Here is a 16,830-nt window from a genome sequence, read left to right on the forward strand (position 1 = left end):
TTTTACTCCTGCAACGGCCTTGAAAAGGCATTAAGGGATCATTTGTCTAGAAACAGCATGAGGTGTGCTTCTCGCTCATATCTTTGCCTGCATGCTAACAGTTGCTTCAAGATGTATGCGGTAGCACTTTCAATATTTGTTCAAAACATAATGGCAAGACTATCACACATTTCATTAATAAAATACAATTTAATGCCCAGAAGTTTAACTTCCTTGTTAGTTTGCTGGTGGGACATAGTACACATTTCCATCAGCTACTTATATGAGATACGATAGGAGGCTTTTATAAAGGGGCAATGAAGACAACTTTAAACAGTTGTTGCTGAGAAAATTGTATTTAAAAACACAGCATTGTTTTTCCTGCACTTGATTCAAACTCAAGACGTCAAGGCCAAAAAGGACTCTGTGATCTCCCATTGGGATTGAATCGTGGCGTAGCCTAGCTTCAGAGATCTGCATCAAAAGATGGTCTTGACATTATCACAGTTTGCTGGTGAAAACAGCCGGTGGTGACGATACCTGTAATTCATTTTTTGGCCCTGTCTAGCTAATAAAAGCTCCATTTTCAGTGCAAATAGCTCCTTGTCATCAGAATGCAGCAATCTATCAATTGAGGTCGAGATCAGTTTATCATGTGTACTTTTAAGCAGAAAACACTGCAAGTACAGAGACAAGCATAGCAATTCATCTGACTGCATTCTTGTGTGAGATGTCAAAGGAATTCTGATCAGCTTTAGTGTTAAATATTTATGAAGCTCTGCAGGTATTTCTTATTTTCATTCCCAGCGCACACTGGTAAGCAAAAGTTGACATTACATTCAGCGGCACATAAAATGGCCGACTTGAGACACAATGCACTGCGGCTAGAAAAGGCGATCACCATGTTGAGTTGTGCCTAAAAAGCAGCTAATTTCAACCACTTGGGGTTCTTCAACGTACACTGACATCGCACAGCACATGGGCCTCTAGCATTTTTCCTCCATCGAAATGCGACTGGCGCGGCTGGGATTGAACCTGCGTCTTTCGGGTCAGCAGACGAGCACCATAATCACTGAGCCACCGTGGCGGCGGGGACCGTTCTTAACTGTAGGCATGTCAGTTTCCTCTTTTCCACCCAGCACACTATTGCTGAATGAGAAATGCCAGAAATAAGGCTCATTATAAAGTTTAGGTGAAGCTTGCATGTTGTACACCATTTTTGTCCCTGACAGGGTATAATTGAAGACCTAATGTAACTGCCATGAAATAGCAATTATCAAATAATGAAGAGTTTTAATGAAATTTGACATTCAGTGTTGCGCTGTAGCTAATATAATCTATGAAACCAAGCAGAGTGAGAAATAAAAATAGACTAGGAAAAACCTAGAGCTTCAACTCAGCAATGTACTTAGGTGAGGAATAGAGGAAAAACAAGCGACAACAAAAAGGCTACATGGTCAGTAAGGCTTTTATCGGATCTTTGTTAAAACACACCTCTGTTGTACAAGAAATATAGATACAGGAAAGAAAATCAGTCCAATTCATTTACATGGCCTACGAGTGGTAGATATCACCTGATGTTTGCATAAAGTGAACATAAAACTCTTATAGCAGCTGAAACTTAATCACGAACTAAAGAGAAAGGAGGATGGAACAGGAGAAATATTTCTAGTCAATCAAAATTACTGAAATAATGCCATCACATTTTGTATCAAATTCCTGTCTTACCGTAAGCTCCTTGAAATACTGTGAATAGTGAGGTGAGGTATTGAAGTCTTCAAAAATCACAGTAAACTGTGCTTCCACATTCGTCTTTTCTATATTCAATCTAGACACAAAAAAGAAGATATTTAAGAATACCAGCACTTCCAGCACAGTCAGCAAAGCCAGCTTGCTACTGAGCGCGAACAACCCAAGAAAATTGCCCACGTAGTACCTACTATAACACTCAACGTAGACTTGCCTCAGAAATAATTTACAGATAACTACAGCTTCAATTCCACGTAACTATTTGAAATGCACAAATAACACGTGTGAACCTGAGCAAACCTCCAGCAAGGTGTTGCCATCATACTACTCCATTTATCTCAATACTAAGTTTTCCAGAAATATTGCTTTAATCTAGCAGGGAGCAATCCATAAACACACCCAGCTCATAATTGTGTCCAAAAAAGCTTCACCCATAGCAGTGGTGAAAAACGACCTAGCACGCCAACTCCCCTCAATGGTCCGAATTCCAACATCAGTCTTTGTTAGGCTATTACTAACTTCCTTATCAGTTTTCTTGAGTAAACGTGAAAAGTGACAAGTATCTGCTTATCTCGCTGAAGAGAGCGGCACTTGACAACAGCCTTGAGCTTTGATGTTCTAGCCATTCAAGGCAGCTTTCTCTTCTTGAAATTTCTGCTTATAAAGATGGTTCAACCTATATATCAGATATTTTTATTCCTTAACTTCATGCACACTAACTTAGGGGGCTAACATATATTCGTGGCTGATCCAGGTTTGAATCAATATGGTAGCTTCCTGCATTCAACCATACAATAGCAGCAACACCAAGTATAAAGCAGTAGCTCAGAATAATTTGATAGTAACAACTGCAGCCTGGAGAATTACATTAGCTGCTTGAAAGGCTCACTCAGTATAGCGACAAATCTAGCTACTCACAACTGCTTGCAGAGTCGAGAGAGCTGCTTTACAAGGGCAAAGGCATTTTGCAAGAATCACTGTTGCCATTTTGTAAGCTCACACTGCTTTTTCGGGACCTCCTAGTAAAACAGGAACATTACAGTAGTAACAACTAAGCATGCACCCGGTCAACCTCCCTACTTCTCCTTCCTCTCCTCTCTTTCTTTACATGAACAAAACAGTGGCACAACCATTATGTGAGCAAATACAGCATTTCAAGAAATTAAATTACAAATCATTCAAAGTGATAACTAACGAGCAAAAAAAAAAAAGAGGAAAAATGCAAACATTACACATCACCTTAGCCAAAGTCATCAGTGTGTGCTTTACATAACAGCCTCAATGCTTCGAGTACAGCCGACTACAATGATCACATTTACTATTACAGTACACAGGTGACTGACATGCCTCAGTATCTGGCTGATATAAAATTCTGCCCACAAAAGAAAATGCAGTATCTAGAACTCAGTGGAAATTTTATCATACATTTGTCAAGTGGTCTTAGCAAGTAGGTATCTGAGAACCACTGAGAAACAAAATGCACAATCTTCAAGCACAAAAAAAACACACCCAGTTATGATGTAAAATGCTACTATACTGCAATGTACACCCTCTTCTAAGACAAGGAAGCTATGTATATTTAAAGGTACCACTGCCTCCATTTTTATAGCATTTTGCATATTTGCCATGCATTTTTGCAATTCCTATGAAACAAAGTGTGTCTTTGGTTAGCTAAGTAAAAAAAAAAACAAATGCATTTTGTAATATTTTTCAAGAATGCTGTCCGGAAAATACAATAAAAAGAAAAAACTACTTAGAGCACTACTTTGTACATGAACAAAGCCAAAACCAAACACGATTTTTTTTTTTTACAAAAACAAGGGACAATAATTTTATGCACATACACAACTGCTTTAACCAACTATTATGTCATAATAGAAGTATCTGCAACTGGAAGGCATACCTGATCTCAAGATCAGTGACATTCATGGGTAAAGACAGGTGATCAGGCCCAGTCTCCTCTTCAAACTCATTGAGCAATGTCTTGACCTGAAGACAACCACTGGTCAACAGATAACACGAAGAGCAATCCAGCTACATACTATTTACAAAGTGTCATTCTTTAACGTGAATTCTTTATGCAAGTCAGTCGCCATAAAATAACTCACAGTTTCAATCATGCGTTTTTGCAAAAGACGCTCATTGTCTTTCTTGAGCTTCTCAATGGCCTTGGATAGGGTTGTCTGCAAAAAGAATTAATACAACCTTGATGAATAGCAAGCCTAAAGCATATGTTTAAACACTGCAGGAAGCCCAGTATAATTACACAGAAACCTGTTACTTCCACGTAGCAATTCAGTACAAACCAAAGCATCTCACCAGCAATAATCAATCCTTAACAAGAAAAAAAAGGCCTCGCTAATGCACACTGCGTGAAAGAACAACTGTGAGGTGCGGTCGTCTTCATGTCCCTCAGGTATCTGAGCTTTCGTCCTTTTAACCCATGAGAGCCCCCACTCCAATGTCCACATGGGCCATGCCTAGATCATACGACCGCACAGGGTGCATTCTCACGAGTGCCAACAACCCAATCCACATGGAAATACTCTAACTGGCCAGCAGGGTCAGGTGATGAATTCAACAGCCCAACTCACAGTCAATTTTCCCCAACCCCATTCCACACAGCAGAAGTGGCATTAACAACTACCACTTCAAAAGGCATTTTGCTCACTTAGTAACCTCTGAGTGCTTGCACTTCTTCTTATACATCAATCCCAGCACCATGAAAATTAGGCATTCAACGGCACTTTAGCTGGCTAAATAAGAATGACAGCCAACGAGGCCTAGATACATGTATTACTATGTTATGCTGAGAAAAAGGCTACTTTCCCCGAAAGCAAAGCTCTTGTAACCTGGAAAAGAGTGAAAAATGAAACGGGTGCTGCCAACACTGGCCATTTCCACAACTAAACTGCGGTCTTCTATTGCTTATGGGGACATTTTTTTACTGCGCATAAAAAAAAATTGAGGATCATGTGTCTGAATAGTAATGCAAGTTTTGTTTTTCAACCACTTGTGAATGTTTATCACCGAAGAAGGACAACAAAAGAGCAAGAGAATGAAAACAACAAAACCCAAGCTTGGCAGCATCACAGGCGATCAGTTTGGTTTTGATTCTCAAAAGCATTGCATACACTGTTGGATTCAAATCATAAAACAGCAGCCCACTGTTCACAGCAAGGCCTTCGTTGTCAATATGACAAACAGGATCTATACTAATGCAAGCACCATGCAACCATAAAGTCACCTGCAATGCCTGGCTGGTGATAGCTCTCATTTCGGTTGCTCCCACACTGCACTGCTTGCCTCCCCCAACCATCAAATTTTACTGAAAATGAAAACTCAAATGGTGCTGATCTCGGTGTCCCTTAAAGCTATACAGAAACTTGTAGCCGAGGCCATACTCTATGTGCATCACATCATCACATATATTCTCAACCTAACCCTGAAGGAAGCAGGTGATGTAAGTGAACTATGCAACAACCTATGCGTGCCTGTGTGGCATTGCTCCGCATAAAAATAAAATAGATGGACAAAAAATTGTAGGACACTTAAGCTTCGCCTTTAAGAGAGTAGCGCGACAGCGTGCTGCAGCACTGCCACGGACGCCACGGAACGCCATCGACTATTCGGCGTGATGCCCTGCCCATTGGACAAATTGTTCGGAGCCTCTAGGAGGGCTCTCAAAATATCCGCATTTGCAGGATGCTGCTCCACATTAGCACTCATAGATGGCTGCGGTTCCATCACACCTGTTCAGAAACAAACGACACTACTCCGACGCAGTAGATCCGCAGTTGAAACACAGATGCTGCTGCACACTAGCACTCGTGTAGACGGCTGCGGTTCCATCACACCTGTTCCACTACTCCCGACGCAGTATATCCGCAGTTGCAACACAGACGCTGCTCCACACTAGCACCCGTATATGGCTGCTGTTTCATCACACCTGCTCCACTACTCCGACGCAGTATATCCGCAGTTGCAACACAGACGCTGCTCCACACTAGCACCCGTATATGGCTGCTGTTTCATCACACCTGCTCCACTACTCCGACGCAGTATATCCGCAGTTGCAACACAGACGCTGCTCCACACTAGCACTCGTAGACGGCAGCGGTTTCTTCACACCTGTTCAGAAACGAACAACACTACTCCGAAGCAGCAAGGTCGCCTACGCATGCACCATCTGCCGGGCCAGTGCCCTGCGTGGTGAAGGGGGGTTTCAGTGGGTGCCACACGATGGTGCTGCAACTGCACACCAAGCACAGAAGAAATTCACCGGAAACACATGGTACTCGCTTAATTCCGACATCTGTAATTTACATGCTCATAATTACTCACGTACGCCTCAGTATAGATCTCAAAGATATGTTTCTAAGAAACCCATGCATTCATTAGACATGCCTTTATTCATGTTCAAACGTCGAGCCATCGTGGTGGAGTAGAAGCGCCCCGTCTCGAACGCCAAAGGCCCTAGACAGATTCCCGGCCTAGACCCAGGTTTTTTTTTTTTTTCCTTCAGTGTGCATGCCCGTTGATTTTTACGTAGCCCCTGAATATTTCCGATGCGCGATGCCAACAACTACAACTACAACAACTACTACTACTACGACGTCAACGCCTTTTCGACCGAATGAGTTGTATACGCTATTGCGTAAAACGAAGCAGTGAGAGCATCACATACCAACGAGGGGGCCCAATGCAGGCTGTATTATCGTGAAACTTCCTCCTCGTCAGGATCAGAATGAAGCATTCAGGAAATTTTAGAGCAGCGATCGTGCCCCCCTTGCCTCCCTTAGCATCATTACTGAGACTGAGCCCCACCGTTAGTGCAGACAGCAGAAGCTCAGCTTCAACTAGGATATGCTCTCAAGTTAGATCATAATCATCATCATCATCATCAGCCTGACTATGCCCACTGCAGGACAAAGGCCTCTCCCACGTCTCTCGAATTCCCTAACCCTGTCCTTTGCCAGTTGTGGCCACCCTATCCCCGCAAACTTCTTAATCTCATCCACCCGCCTAACTTTCTGCCGCACCCTGCTACGCTTGCCTTCTCTTGGAATCCGCTCCGTGACCCTTAAGGACCAGCAGTTATCTTGCCTTCGCATTACATGCCCTGCCCAAGCCCATTTCTTCCTCTTGACTTCGACTAGTATGCCATTAACCCGTGTTTGTTCTCTCACCCACTCCGCCCGCTTCCGATCCCTTAACGTTACATCTATAATTTTTCTTTCCACACCTTGCTGCATTGTCCTTAACTTAAGCTGAACCCTCTTCGTTAGCCTTCACGTTTCTGACCCATAGGCGAGTACCGGTAGGATACAGCTGTTGTATACTTTTCTCTTGAAGGATATCAGTAAGCTGCCATTCATGATCTGAGAAAACGTGCCATATGCGCTCCACCCCATTCTGATTCTTCTAGTTATTTCCCTCTCAAGATTCGGCTCACCTGTCACTACCTGCACTAAGTAGACATGTTCCCTTAGTACTTCCAGCACCTTTCTACCAATTACGAACTGCTGTTCCCTTGCCAGACCGTTGAACATTACTTTGGTCTTCTGCATGTTAATTTTTAGACCCATTGTTCTGCTCTGCCTGTCTAACTCATTGATCATGCTTTGCAGTTCATGTCCTGAGTGACTTAGCAAGGCAATGTCATCAGCGAATCGCAGATTACTTAGGTATTCTCTATTAACTCTTATCCCCAACTGTTCCCAATTCAGGCCTCTGAACACCCCCTGTAAACAGGCCGTGAATAGCATTGGCGAGATCGTGTCTCTCTGCCTGACACCCTTCCTTATTGGAATTTTACTGCTGACTTTATGGAGGTCTATGGTAGCTGTGCAGTCATTACAGATATCTTCTATACCCTGATTCTGTAGTGCCTGCGTGACTGCTAAGGTTTCCACCGAGTCAAATGCTTTCTCGTAATCAATGAAGGCTATATATAGGGGCCGGTTATATTCTGCGCATTTCTCTATCACGTGACTGGCAGTGTGAATATGGTCTATTGTCGAGTATCCTTTAGAAAAGCCCGCCTGATCATTTGGTTGACGGAAGTCTAAGGTTGTCCGACTCGATTACCTTAGTAAATACTTTGTAGGCAACGGACAGTAAGCTGATCGGCCTGTAATTTTTCAAGTCCTTGACGTCTCTTTTCTTATGAATTGAGATAATGTTAGCGCTCCTCCAAGCTTCTGGTACACGCGAGGTCAGAAGGCATTGCGTATACAGGGTGGCTAGTTTTTTTAGCATAATCTCCCCTCTGTCCAACAAATCTGCTGTTACCTGATCCTCACCAGCTGCTTTCCCCCTTTTCATTGCTCTTAAGGCTTTCTTTACCTCCCCTTTCGTTACTGGTGGGATGTCCCATTGCTGTGCGCTATTGTCTCTCTCATCATACATCAACATTTTATAAACAGCCACACACTGCACAACGAACTCTGCAGAGTCTGCACTGAACAGCTGTAGATAATCATTGGATGTGGTGCAGTGCAGCACGTGCAGTTTCCCTGGAGAGCAAGCACAGGCTTAGGGCACACTTAAGAGACATTGCCAGCGCATCCATTTAAATACACACTTCACCTCTGCCCGTTCTTTCCAATACTATCATCGCAACTCTCCCACATGCCAAAATTGCACAGAACCCTATGCTAATCTGGAACATTCCCTGTTCTCTTGCCCCTTTACCATTCAATCCCCCCATTACCCACACCCCTCTCTCCTAACGCGGCGGGCCTGGCTAACCTCCAACCAGCTGATGGACCAGTTTGCTTTGCTGACCCTGGCGAAAGATATTCTTAATGGTTAACACTGCGTCGTAATATTTCTTCCTCTCCCTTGCGCATGTTATATCTTAGGCCGTGACGTGCTGAACTGTAGTTTTTATATTCCAGAGAAGCAGAAAACCATATGGATGTCAATCTAGCAAGCTGTCATCACGTGACCTTGCACACAGCTCATGTTTTCTCCATGCACACTCCAACAGACCTAACACTGAACTGATTGCCTTTAATGTTTTCCTGTCTGTGCTTGACTAAATCACCCTACTTGCTTACTTCTTCACCATGCTGTAAGATGGGACAACCTCTCCCAGTGCCACCATGATCTCAGCGATGCCAGCTAACCTTACCGTTGCCTGGGATATGCTTTCAATAACTCTACATTTTATCAATTTCTCCATTTTATCGTTACTGTGATTATCACAACCAACTGGCAGCCACCACTATCAACCTGTACAAACACCCCCTTTTTTTGTAGTGTCACCTTTGAAAAGGGCACTCCAAAAGTGGCACTCTAGTTTTTGCTACTACTGGACGTAATAAAAATCAAACAATTTGATTTCATTATTACTACTAGCAACATAGCCAATCTGAGTGAGGCATGAACAAATATTTATATAGTTACCTGGCTAGTAGGTAGAATGCAGTGGCTCTTGAAATTGGGCTAACAGTGAACACTGTATGTGCCCATAGCGACAATGAGCGAGTCATGAACAAAGATTTAAATGTTAACTGACAGGCTGGCAGCTGCTGGCAGAATGCTCTAGCTCCCAGATTGAGAAAATTGGTTGTATGGCACACGAGGTACGCACCTAAATGAAATGCACTTAAATGCACATGAAGCACAGTGAGCATAATTTAGAGATTCTGAACAGCATAATTTGAAGAAAATGGATGAAAAAGGCATTGTATTTAATCCTTCAGTAAATAATAACGCTGCTTCAGCTCAGAATAATAGTGTTGCTGTAACAGGAAGTGCAAACAACTTGAAAGCACCACAACACAGTAAGTGATATGCATGCAAAGAAAAGAAACAATCAGGCAAAATGCCCTAAAATGAAAAGTCCTTCCAGATGGCAGGGAAATGACAAAGTTTCTAGTATCTTGGTCTAGATACCTTATACAGAAACACCAATTTTCTGCACATTAAAATCACCAACACCTTCTCATAAACAACTGTCATACTGAATGCTTGTTGCATGTTCCTGTGCCTAAACTGATGATATTGCCGAAAACACTACACACAACAGCTGTGACTGTATTATTAATCACTACTTCACGGTAGTACTGCTTAGTAAACTGCAGCCTTGCCAGTGGTCATCTGTGCCAATGTCAAATAATTTTTAATTATGGCCATCAAAACAGAGAGCTCAGAATATGGAATGCATTTCTTGATATTTTTTGTTTGGTAAAGCCAATGAACTGATCAAAAATAACTCGGTACTGTTCCTTTAACGGGGGACGCAGAAAACAAAATTATCAATTTGGTCAAAATTTTCTATTTGTTTCTGTAACCCTTGGGTCTCCATCTGTTTCGCGATGAAAAATTGTAGCGAAATATACAGTAAAAGCTTAGAAAATTACATTCTTTTTTATATGCGGCTGTTGACAATTGTGAGCAATTCGCACTTCTGATGGTCCCAGCACATCATGGATTCCACGAGTTTCTGACGACCGAGCACCATCATCTTGGTGTTACCATGAAGAGAAGAGCTCAGAGCTTCCGCTGGTTGCAATGTTGCATTTCTCCAACCAAAAGCAAAAGCAAGCAAGGCGATAAATGAGGCAAACAAGGGAACAAACTTTACGGTTGATTTTCTCAGCTTTCACTTTTTCTGTGATTGATATCACTAATCTCTCTGGCATTTCGTAACACATCACATTAGAATGATTATTTTTTTTCGCATGAATCCTGACACATTGAGGAGTGCAATAAAGCTCAATTTTTCTATGTACACATGAAATAGTTCTTGAAAGTTATATTTGTAAGAAACATTTTCATGTAAATATGCACGCTGGTGTTTATAAGTTTTATTTCTATGAATACTGGGCATCTAAAAAGGAACTACCGAAAAGCTTTATTGCACAGAACAGGGCTTTGTGGACATTCCGACATAAAAAAGGTATGCACATACTCCTTAATTATTTAACACGCTGGGGATGGCTTTACAAGGATGTTAATGGTAATTACTCAGCAAATATAACTGCTAGCTTAAAATAAAATGCAGTTCTGAAGTTAACATAAGAAGTTACTTACCTGTCCCAAATTCGGTGACATTTCATACATAGATAATAAAAATACCTCATTTACCCGATTGTAACGCATCCACGATTGTAATGCACACCGTTTTTTTATGGTCAGAAAAAAAAAATGCAATGGCTTCGTTTGTAACGCACCCCAGATTTTCATGTATCAATAAAGAAGTACACATGTGAGGCTGCTCGATTGCTATTCGCCTCCATATACAAGATCACCTTATTTTAAAATGTTTGGTTCTCTCTGCTCATTCTGTTACGCCTTCATCAGCAGTGCAGACCTTGGCAGAGCACCAAGAGGCCAAGACGCTTGTGCCATAGAGTTTCTTAATTTAGAAACTCTATGGCTTGTGTGTCCTGAACGAGAGCATCAGAGGTAGTTGCGCGTTCAGCACGGGGCTGCCCGGCTGCACCAGTGTGTGCTTAAAAAACCTCCGCACGCATTGTTGCCATTTTTTGAAACCTGGAGATGTAGTGAACTCTCCGAGTCTTTGCAACCAACATTTCCATGTTGGTTCAAGTCCAGATCGGCACCTTGCTGATGGGACACTTCAGATGCTCGTGAGCCCTCTCGATATCCAAGACTCTGAAGGCGATATCGATAATATGCATGATAATACGATGTCGATGCGGAAGCAGCACCAAAGTGCCATTTTTGTGATGTCAATGACAATACGGTGTTGCTGGAGTAGTTTCATTTTCATACTCGATTTTAATGCACGTATCATTTTTAAGCGATTTTTTCTGAAAAAAAAATGCGCGTTAGAATATAGTAAATACTGTAGTTGCCACGTCGTCCCTTAAACAATAACTTGTGCACGAGATGACTTGTGCAGCTATATCTACAGACATCATTTTTGAACCTACAGTTTTTCACAAGCATAATAGGAGGACTGCTGAGTAATTAAGCTTGTCAGCACCTGCAACGCTGTGTAAGCATGCTTATCGTTATTTCACCATAAATTAAGGGGGGACATGGGTCTTAGAGCATTTTTTTTTATTTACAGACCAAATGCAATGAAACTGCACATACTTATTCAGTTTTTTCTGCTGATTTCAAATATGCAATTTGTTTATCTCTAGGCCAATTAGTTCCTGAGATAATATATATCATGCTATTGTCTGCTCAAACAATAGAAAAAAAATGGGCCACCAGAAATTTAATTTTAATATGTGGGTAGATACTACAATATGTGAGGAATGCAACGCTGGAAGCAGTTTTCAGTTTTTTGTCTGTGTGGATAAATGGGCTTAATAGTTAGTTTCATGTGTGTCATGTGTTTTCTGGCACTGTATGTCTGGTTAACTCACTGGAAAACTAACTATTAAGCCCATTTGGCCACACGGACAAAAATCTGAAATCTGCTTAAAACGTTGCATTCCTCACACATTGTAGTATCTACCCACATATTAAAATTAAATTTCTGGTGGCCCATTTTTGCTCTAAGACCCATGTCCTCCCTTAAACTAGTTGTTTCACTTTTGCTGCTCGAACCTTACAGAGCCACAGTAATTTAATGCCAAACAATATTATGTAGTGGAAAATGCACTGAACTCTTAATACGCCATTTTTAGAAATGAAAAGGACTTGCCTTTAGCAGAGCTTCATGAGCTTCATATGCTTTTTCCTTTGTAAAGTTCTTGCAGCTGGAATCAAAAACCTAAACAGAACAAATAAATAACATTAAGTGCCCACATGGAAGCTAAACACGAAATTATCATGCATACTCTGGCGTTGCTGCTCGGTCAATCTCATGTTTCTGGTAGCACTGTTTTCACATTAGACCAGTGGCATCACTAGGGGGATGTGGTCCACGCCTTGTGCAAAGCTTACGGGGCTGCAGTGACCGTGGCGGTGATACTGCGCTTGTCAAAGTGCCTTAGTTAACTCAGAATCGGCTCAATGTTTTAATTCCGAAATTCACAGCCTTCTAAACCTAGTTGTCTGAGAGCGCACTTGGCTATGAGGCACCTTAAAGCACAGGCACTGATGTCAAAGACGCCAAGCATTGGTCAGCAATGGACATAGTCATGTTCATCACTCAGTGGGATTTTATTGCCCTACGCAGCCTTTCCACTAGACCTCTAAATATTCATAAGGATATTTCTCCCTGTGGCACCTTGAGAGGGGGAAGGCTTCTACTTTGAAACCTATCAAAAACTGCTTGACAACTAGAATGGGAATGTTTCGGTTCTCAGGATTTGCAGTATTACCTGTTGAATACAAACTGGAAAAATAATCAGGCAAAGAAACAATCAGCAGTTTTGCAGCCCTCACAGTTTGAAAGAGAAAATTTCGATTACTTCTTTTTTCTTGCTCCATGCACACTCCAAATGATTGAATGCATTCACCAAGTGCCTCCACAGTTTGTACATTCATTAGTTTCTGACCAAGATAATACAAGGGGTGTAAAATAAGTTGGCTACCTCAATACAAAAGCAAAAATTTGGGGAGAAACTTGAGCGTACTACTACATGGTTGCTTTGGCTGCCCTCATAATTGAAGGAGACTTCTTGCTGCTGCAGGAAGCTTGATACTGCTCCTTTGACTGCATTATCATCATGAAGTATTTGCCCAGGAAAAAAATCGGTCAGGTTAAAAAAAGAGAATTAGTGAAGCGGAAGCTCATTAACGAGCCAGCTATAAGACGGAAAGTCTAGGAATTCATGATATCGCTGCAGAACAGATATTCGGCTCTAACTGAGGAAGACTATCTTAATGTTGAAAGGTTTGGTTTACTGGTTTATTCAGGTTTAACGTCCCAAAGCGACTCAGGCTATGAGGGACGCCGTAGTGAAGGCCTCCGGAAATTTCGACCGCCTGGGATTGTTTAACGTGCGCTGACATCGCACAGTACACGATCCTCTAGAATTTTGCCTCCATCGAAATTCGGCCGCCGCGGCTGGGATCGAACCGCGGCTGGGATCGAACCGCGTCTTTCGGGTGGAATAGAATTTTTGTCAAATCATTGATTGCACATACATACATATTCATCTGGTCAGGCATAGGAGTAAAAACTGCATCATGGTGATTTTCCAGTTTCACGGTGCTGTGGTAGAAGTCTCTCTTAACAGATAACGTAATGACTTCACCACTATGGGGTAATATGATCACCTTCCAACCAGTGAAAAATACAGCACTGCCATGTTCACCCTTCTGCCAATGACAATGCGCCATCTGTGGCCATGTGATCCTGGTCACTGGGCATGGGACCAAGCCAAGGGCTCCACAATCTTGGGAAGGTGATATTATGCCCACAAGAAAAAAAAAAAAAAATAGGAATTTTTTTTTTTTCTGTTAGAGCACCTAGGCTTTTTCACAACTTCATAGTGGCACAAATGATAAAACAATTCCTTTCTATTCCCTCCCACCTGCTCTAGCCACATTTTAACCTTTCACTCAGTCTTTGAAACATGCACAAACCAGCCTGGTAAGCTAACTCACTGCTCTACGACCCCTGTCTGCTCATGTTAGGAATCGCCAAGCATTGTTTGTCATCCATAAATAACTAGCTTCAGCTTATTGTGCAATTTTAACTAAAGAGACACACTTTTGATGAGCACATATAACCAAAAAATCGTGCACCAATATGCCTTGCATGCTTAATTTTATCGCCTTCATAGGGATTTATTTTCTGCACCGGATGGAATAAATAAATTATAGTGCAACTGAGTGAGCAAGTACACATAATGGAATAACCAGACATAAACCCTGTAATGGCCAGTGCCACAAATTCACAACGTACAGCTGGCATACCGTCTACTCTTTACTGTATGAAGACAAGTACATACAAACAGCGCTAAACAACAGGACCAGAAAGAGGAGTAGAATGGAGCTTGCATACAAAGGTTGGTGTAAGCATGTTCTCAGTAACAAGCACATTTCCGATTAAAACAGTTGGCGCCACAGAAAAGAAGCTGTGTGAAGAAAAAGGCTATGCAAATGTACAGCTTCCAGCAAGCGCTGAACTCCTCGTCTCTCATTTCCTTACAACTTTTGCGGAAAGAATAGGAAGATACTTGTTGCATAATATACTGTCTACTATCCCTTGGCCTTCGAGTTGGGTTTTCAAACAGCTCGGCCTAGGTGCACAAAATGAACTAAATGGCCATTGTTTCAAATTTGCAACATACCAATTTCTCAAATTGTAGCAGCACTAACAAATTTTTTATACTGGCTTTTACTTGTGTGTACATTAACTAGCATAATGTGGAGGCAGATTTTTGTTTTAATTCCTTCATAAGTTGGGTTCAGATAACCGACAGGTAACGAAATACATAAGACTCTACATTCTAAAGCAACAAAATGTGCTATGATGTACACCCCATTAGCAATTCAAATTGCTAGCAATGTCATGCTCAGCAACAGAACATCTTGGCACTGAAAGGTTAAATCTATTCATCTGTTCAATTATTTCAATGTCAAGCAGCATGGTCTTCTAGTTAGCACCGAGTACTCTCTGGTGGCTCATAGCCAAGCACAGCCTTTCCATTTAATGACAGAGGGCATATTTTGCCATAACTTTAGTTAGTGACTTCAGCCTACTCTGTGAGGTGATGGCTGCAGTATGCTTAATTCAAAGAAATGACCCTGGATCAATAATTGACGCTTATATCAGGTTCTGGTATTTTCAAATCCTTGATTACATGCAATTCCACTTAGGCATTTGCCAAAATACCACCTTCCTTCAATGGCAAAAAATGCGCTAGTTCTACAATACAATACAAATATTAACAAAGCCACAACACATTTCAACAATACATAAAAATATATACAAAATACCACCACCAAAAAACAAAAAGTTTGCAAACCTCAAAGGCAGCATCTACTCCTGTCTTCTTAAGACGTTGAAACTGGGAATCACTTAAGGCTCCGCTGAGCGCCACTTTTGACGAAAAAACTTCTGCAATAAGAGAAGACAAGAAACATACTGAATAACATACAGTCAGCTCAGATTAATTCAAACATTTCAGGACAAAATATTTTTGAAGTAATTAAAACTGAGCACAGGAAAACCCACGACAAAATAATTTGTTGCATAAATAGGCTACACACAAAAAATAAATACCGGTCTCACAACCCTTGCTTTTGCTAAGACTATAATGGTGCATTTGTTTTGATTATTACACCTTTAAGCCATGGCATTTCACACTCAATTCAGGTTCATCATACGGCAGCAAGTTTATCCTTCGCTTAAAACATAGTATTGTTCTCTGAAGAGACACCCCGTTAGAGGCCACCATAAGAGGTGGCAAAATTAGATTGGATTTGATGATGCAATGGTTATAGCTTAAAATACTGACCAACAACATTTGGCCAGAGCACTTAATGGCTACACAGTTATACAGATGTTTATGAGTTTATGGGTATATGGGAGTTTAACATCCTAAAGCAACTCAGGTTATGAGGGACGCCATAGTGAAGGGCTCCGGAAATTTTGACCACGTGGGGTTCTTTAAAGGGACACTGAGGAGAGCACTATTAATATATTTTTTATAGCAAAATCCGATTGTTCGGCATGTCATGGCTTTGTTGCCACTTGGCCGGCAGGGAAAAATGCATTTATTTATAAGAAATTTGGATTCGAAGTTGAAAAGGTTTTTCCCGCCGCTGTGATTCAAACTTGGGATTCGGCTATGACGACAGAGGACTAAGTGACGTGAAACATGACGTGACATGACGTGATGCAGACTCCGTGATTTCTGGCGGCCAGCAGTGCGGCCTAGCAGCAGCCGAAAAGAAAGCTACCGCCGGCCGCACGTTGAAGGCATCTATCGGCTATTGCGGCCGTCGCTACAGTCGCTTCGCTTACGTTTGCACCGGCGTTTTGCGAGCGTTACGATGGATCTCGTTCTCGAAGTCGTCAACGAAGTTCTCGCAAATAGACACCTTTAGCATACCGTGTACCTTGATACCGCTAGCGGAATACCGGGAGCCCGCCTAACGCCGGCGAGCAGGCGCTGATTGGTCCCGATGCTTCAGGCGAGCGCGTAGCTGCCCGGCACGTGGCGCCATCTGGCGACGTCAAGGAGATTTGCGCATGCATTGGCTGCGCCT

The 16,830-nt window shown here is 42.0% G+C and overlaps 1 protein-coding gene across 2 annotated transcripts in view; it reads right to left on the reverse strand.

Moving 5' to 3' along the window:
* LOC149353017 (guanylate-binding protein 3-like) overlaps positions 1-16,830 on the reverse strand; it is a 74,476-nt gene that overhangs the window by 3,518 nt on the left and 54,128 nt on the right. For both annotated transcript variants that reach the window (XM_089582218.1, XM_089582219.1), the window contains 5 exons: positions 15,585-15,676; positions 12,365-12,433; positions 3,837-3,911; positions 3,632-3,717; positions 1,708-1,807 (listed from right to left, as the gene is read on the reverse strand). In XM_089582218.1, coding sequence (XP_089438344.1) covers positions 1,708-1,807; positions 3,632-3,717; positions 3,837-3,911; positions 12,365-12,433; positions 15,585-15,676 — 422 coding nt within the window. The remainder of the gene's footprint in view (positions 1-1,707; positions 1,808-3,631; positions 3,718-3,836; positions 3,912-12,364; positions 12,434-15,584; positions 15,677-16,830) is intronic.

Source organism: Amblyomma mixtum, chromosome 3 (genome assembly GCF_055824585.1).
Source record: "Amblyomma mixtum isolate Tamu chromosome 3, ASM5582458v1, whole genome shotgun sequence".
In the NCBI taxonomy this organism is placed as follows: domain Eukaryota; kingdom Metazoa; phylum Arthropoda; class Arachnida; order Ixodida; family Ixodidae; genus Amblyomma; species Amblyomma mixtum.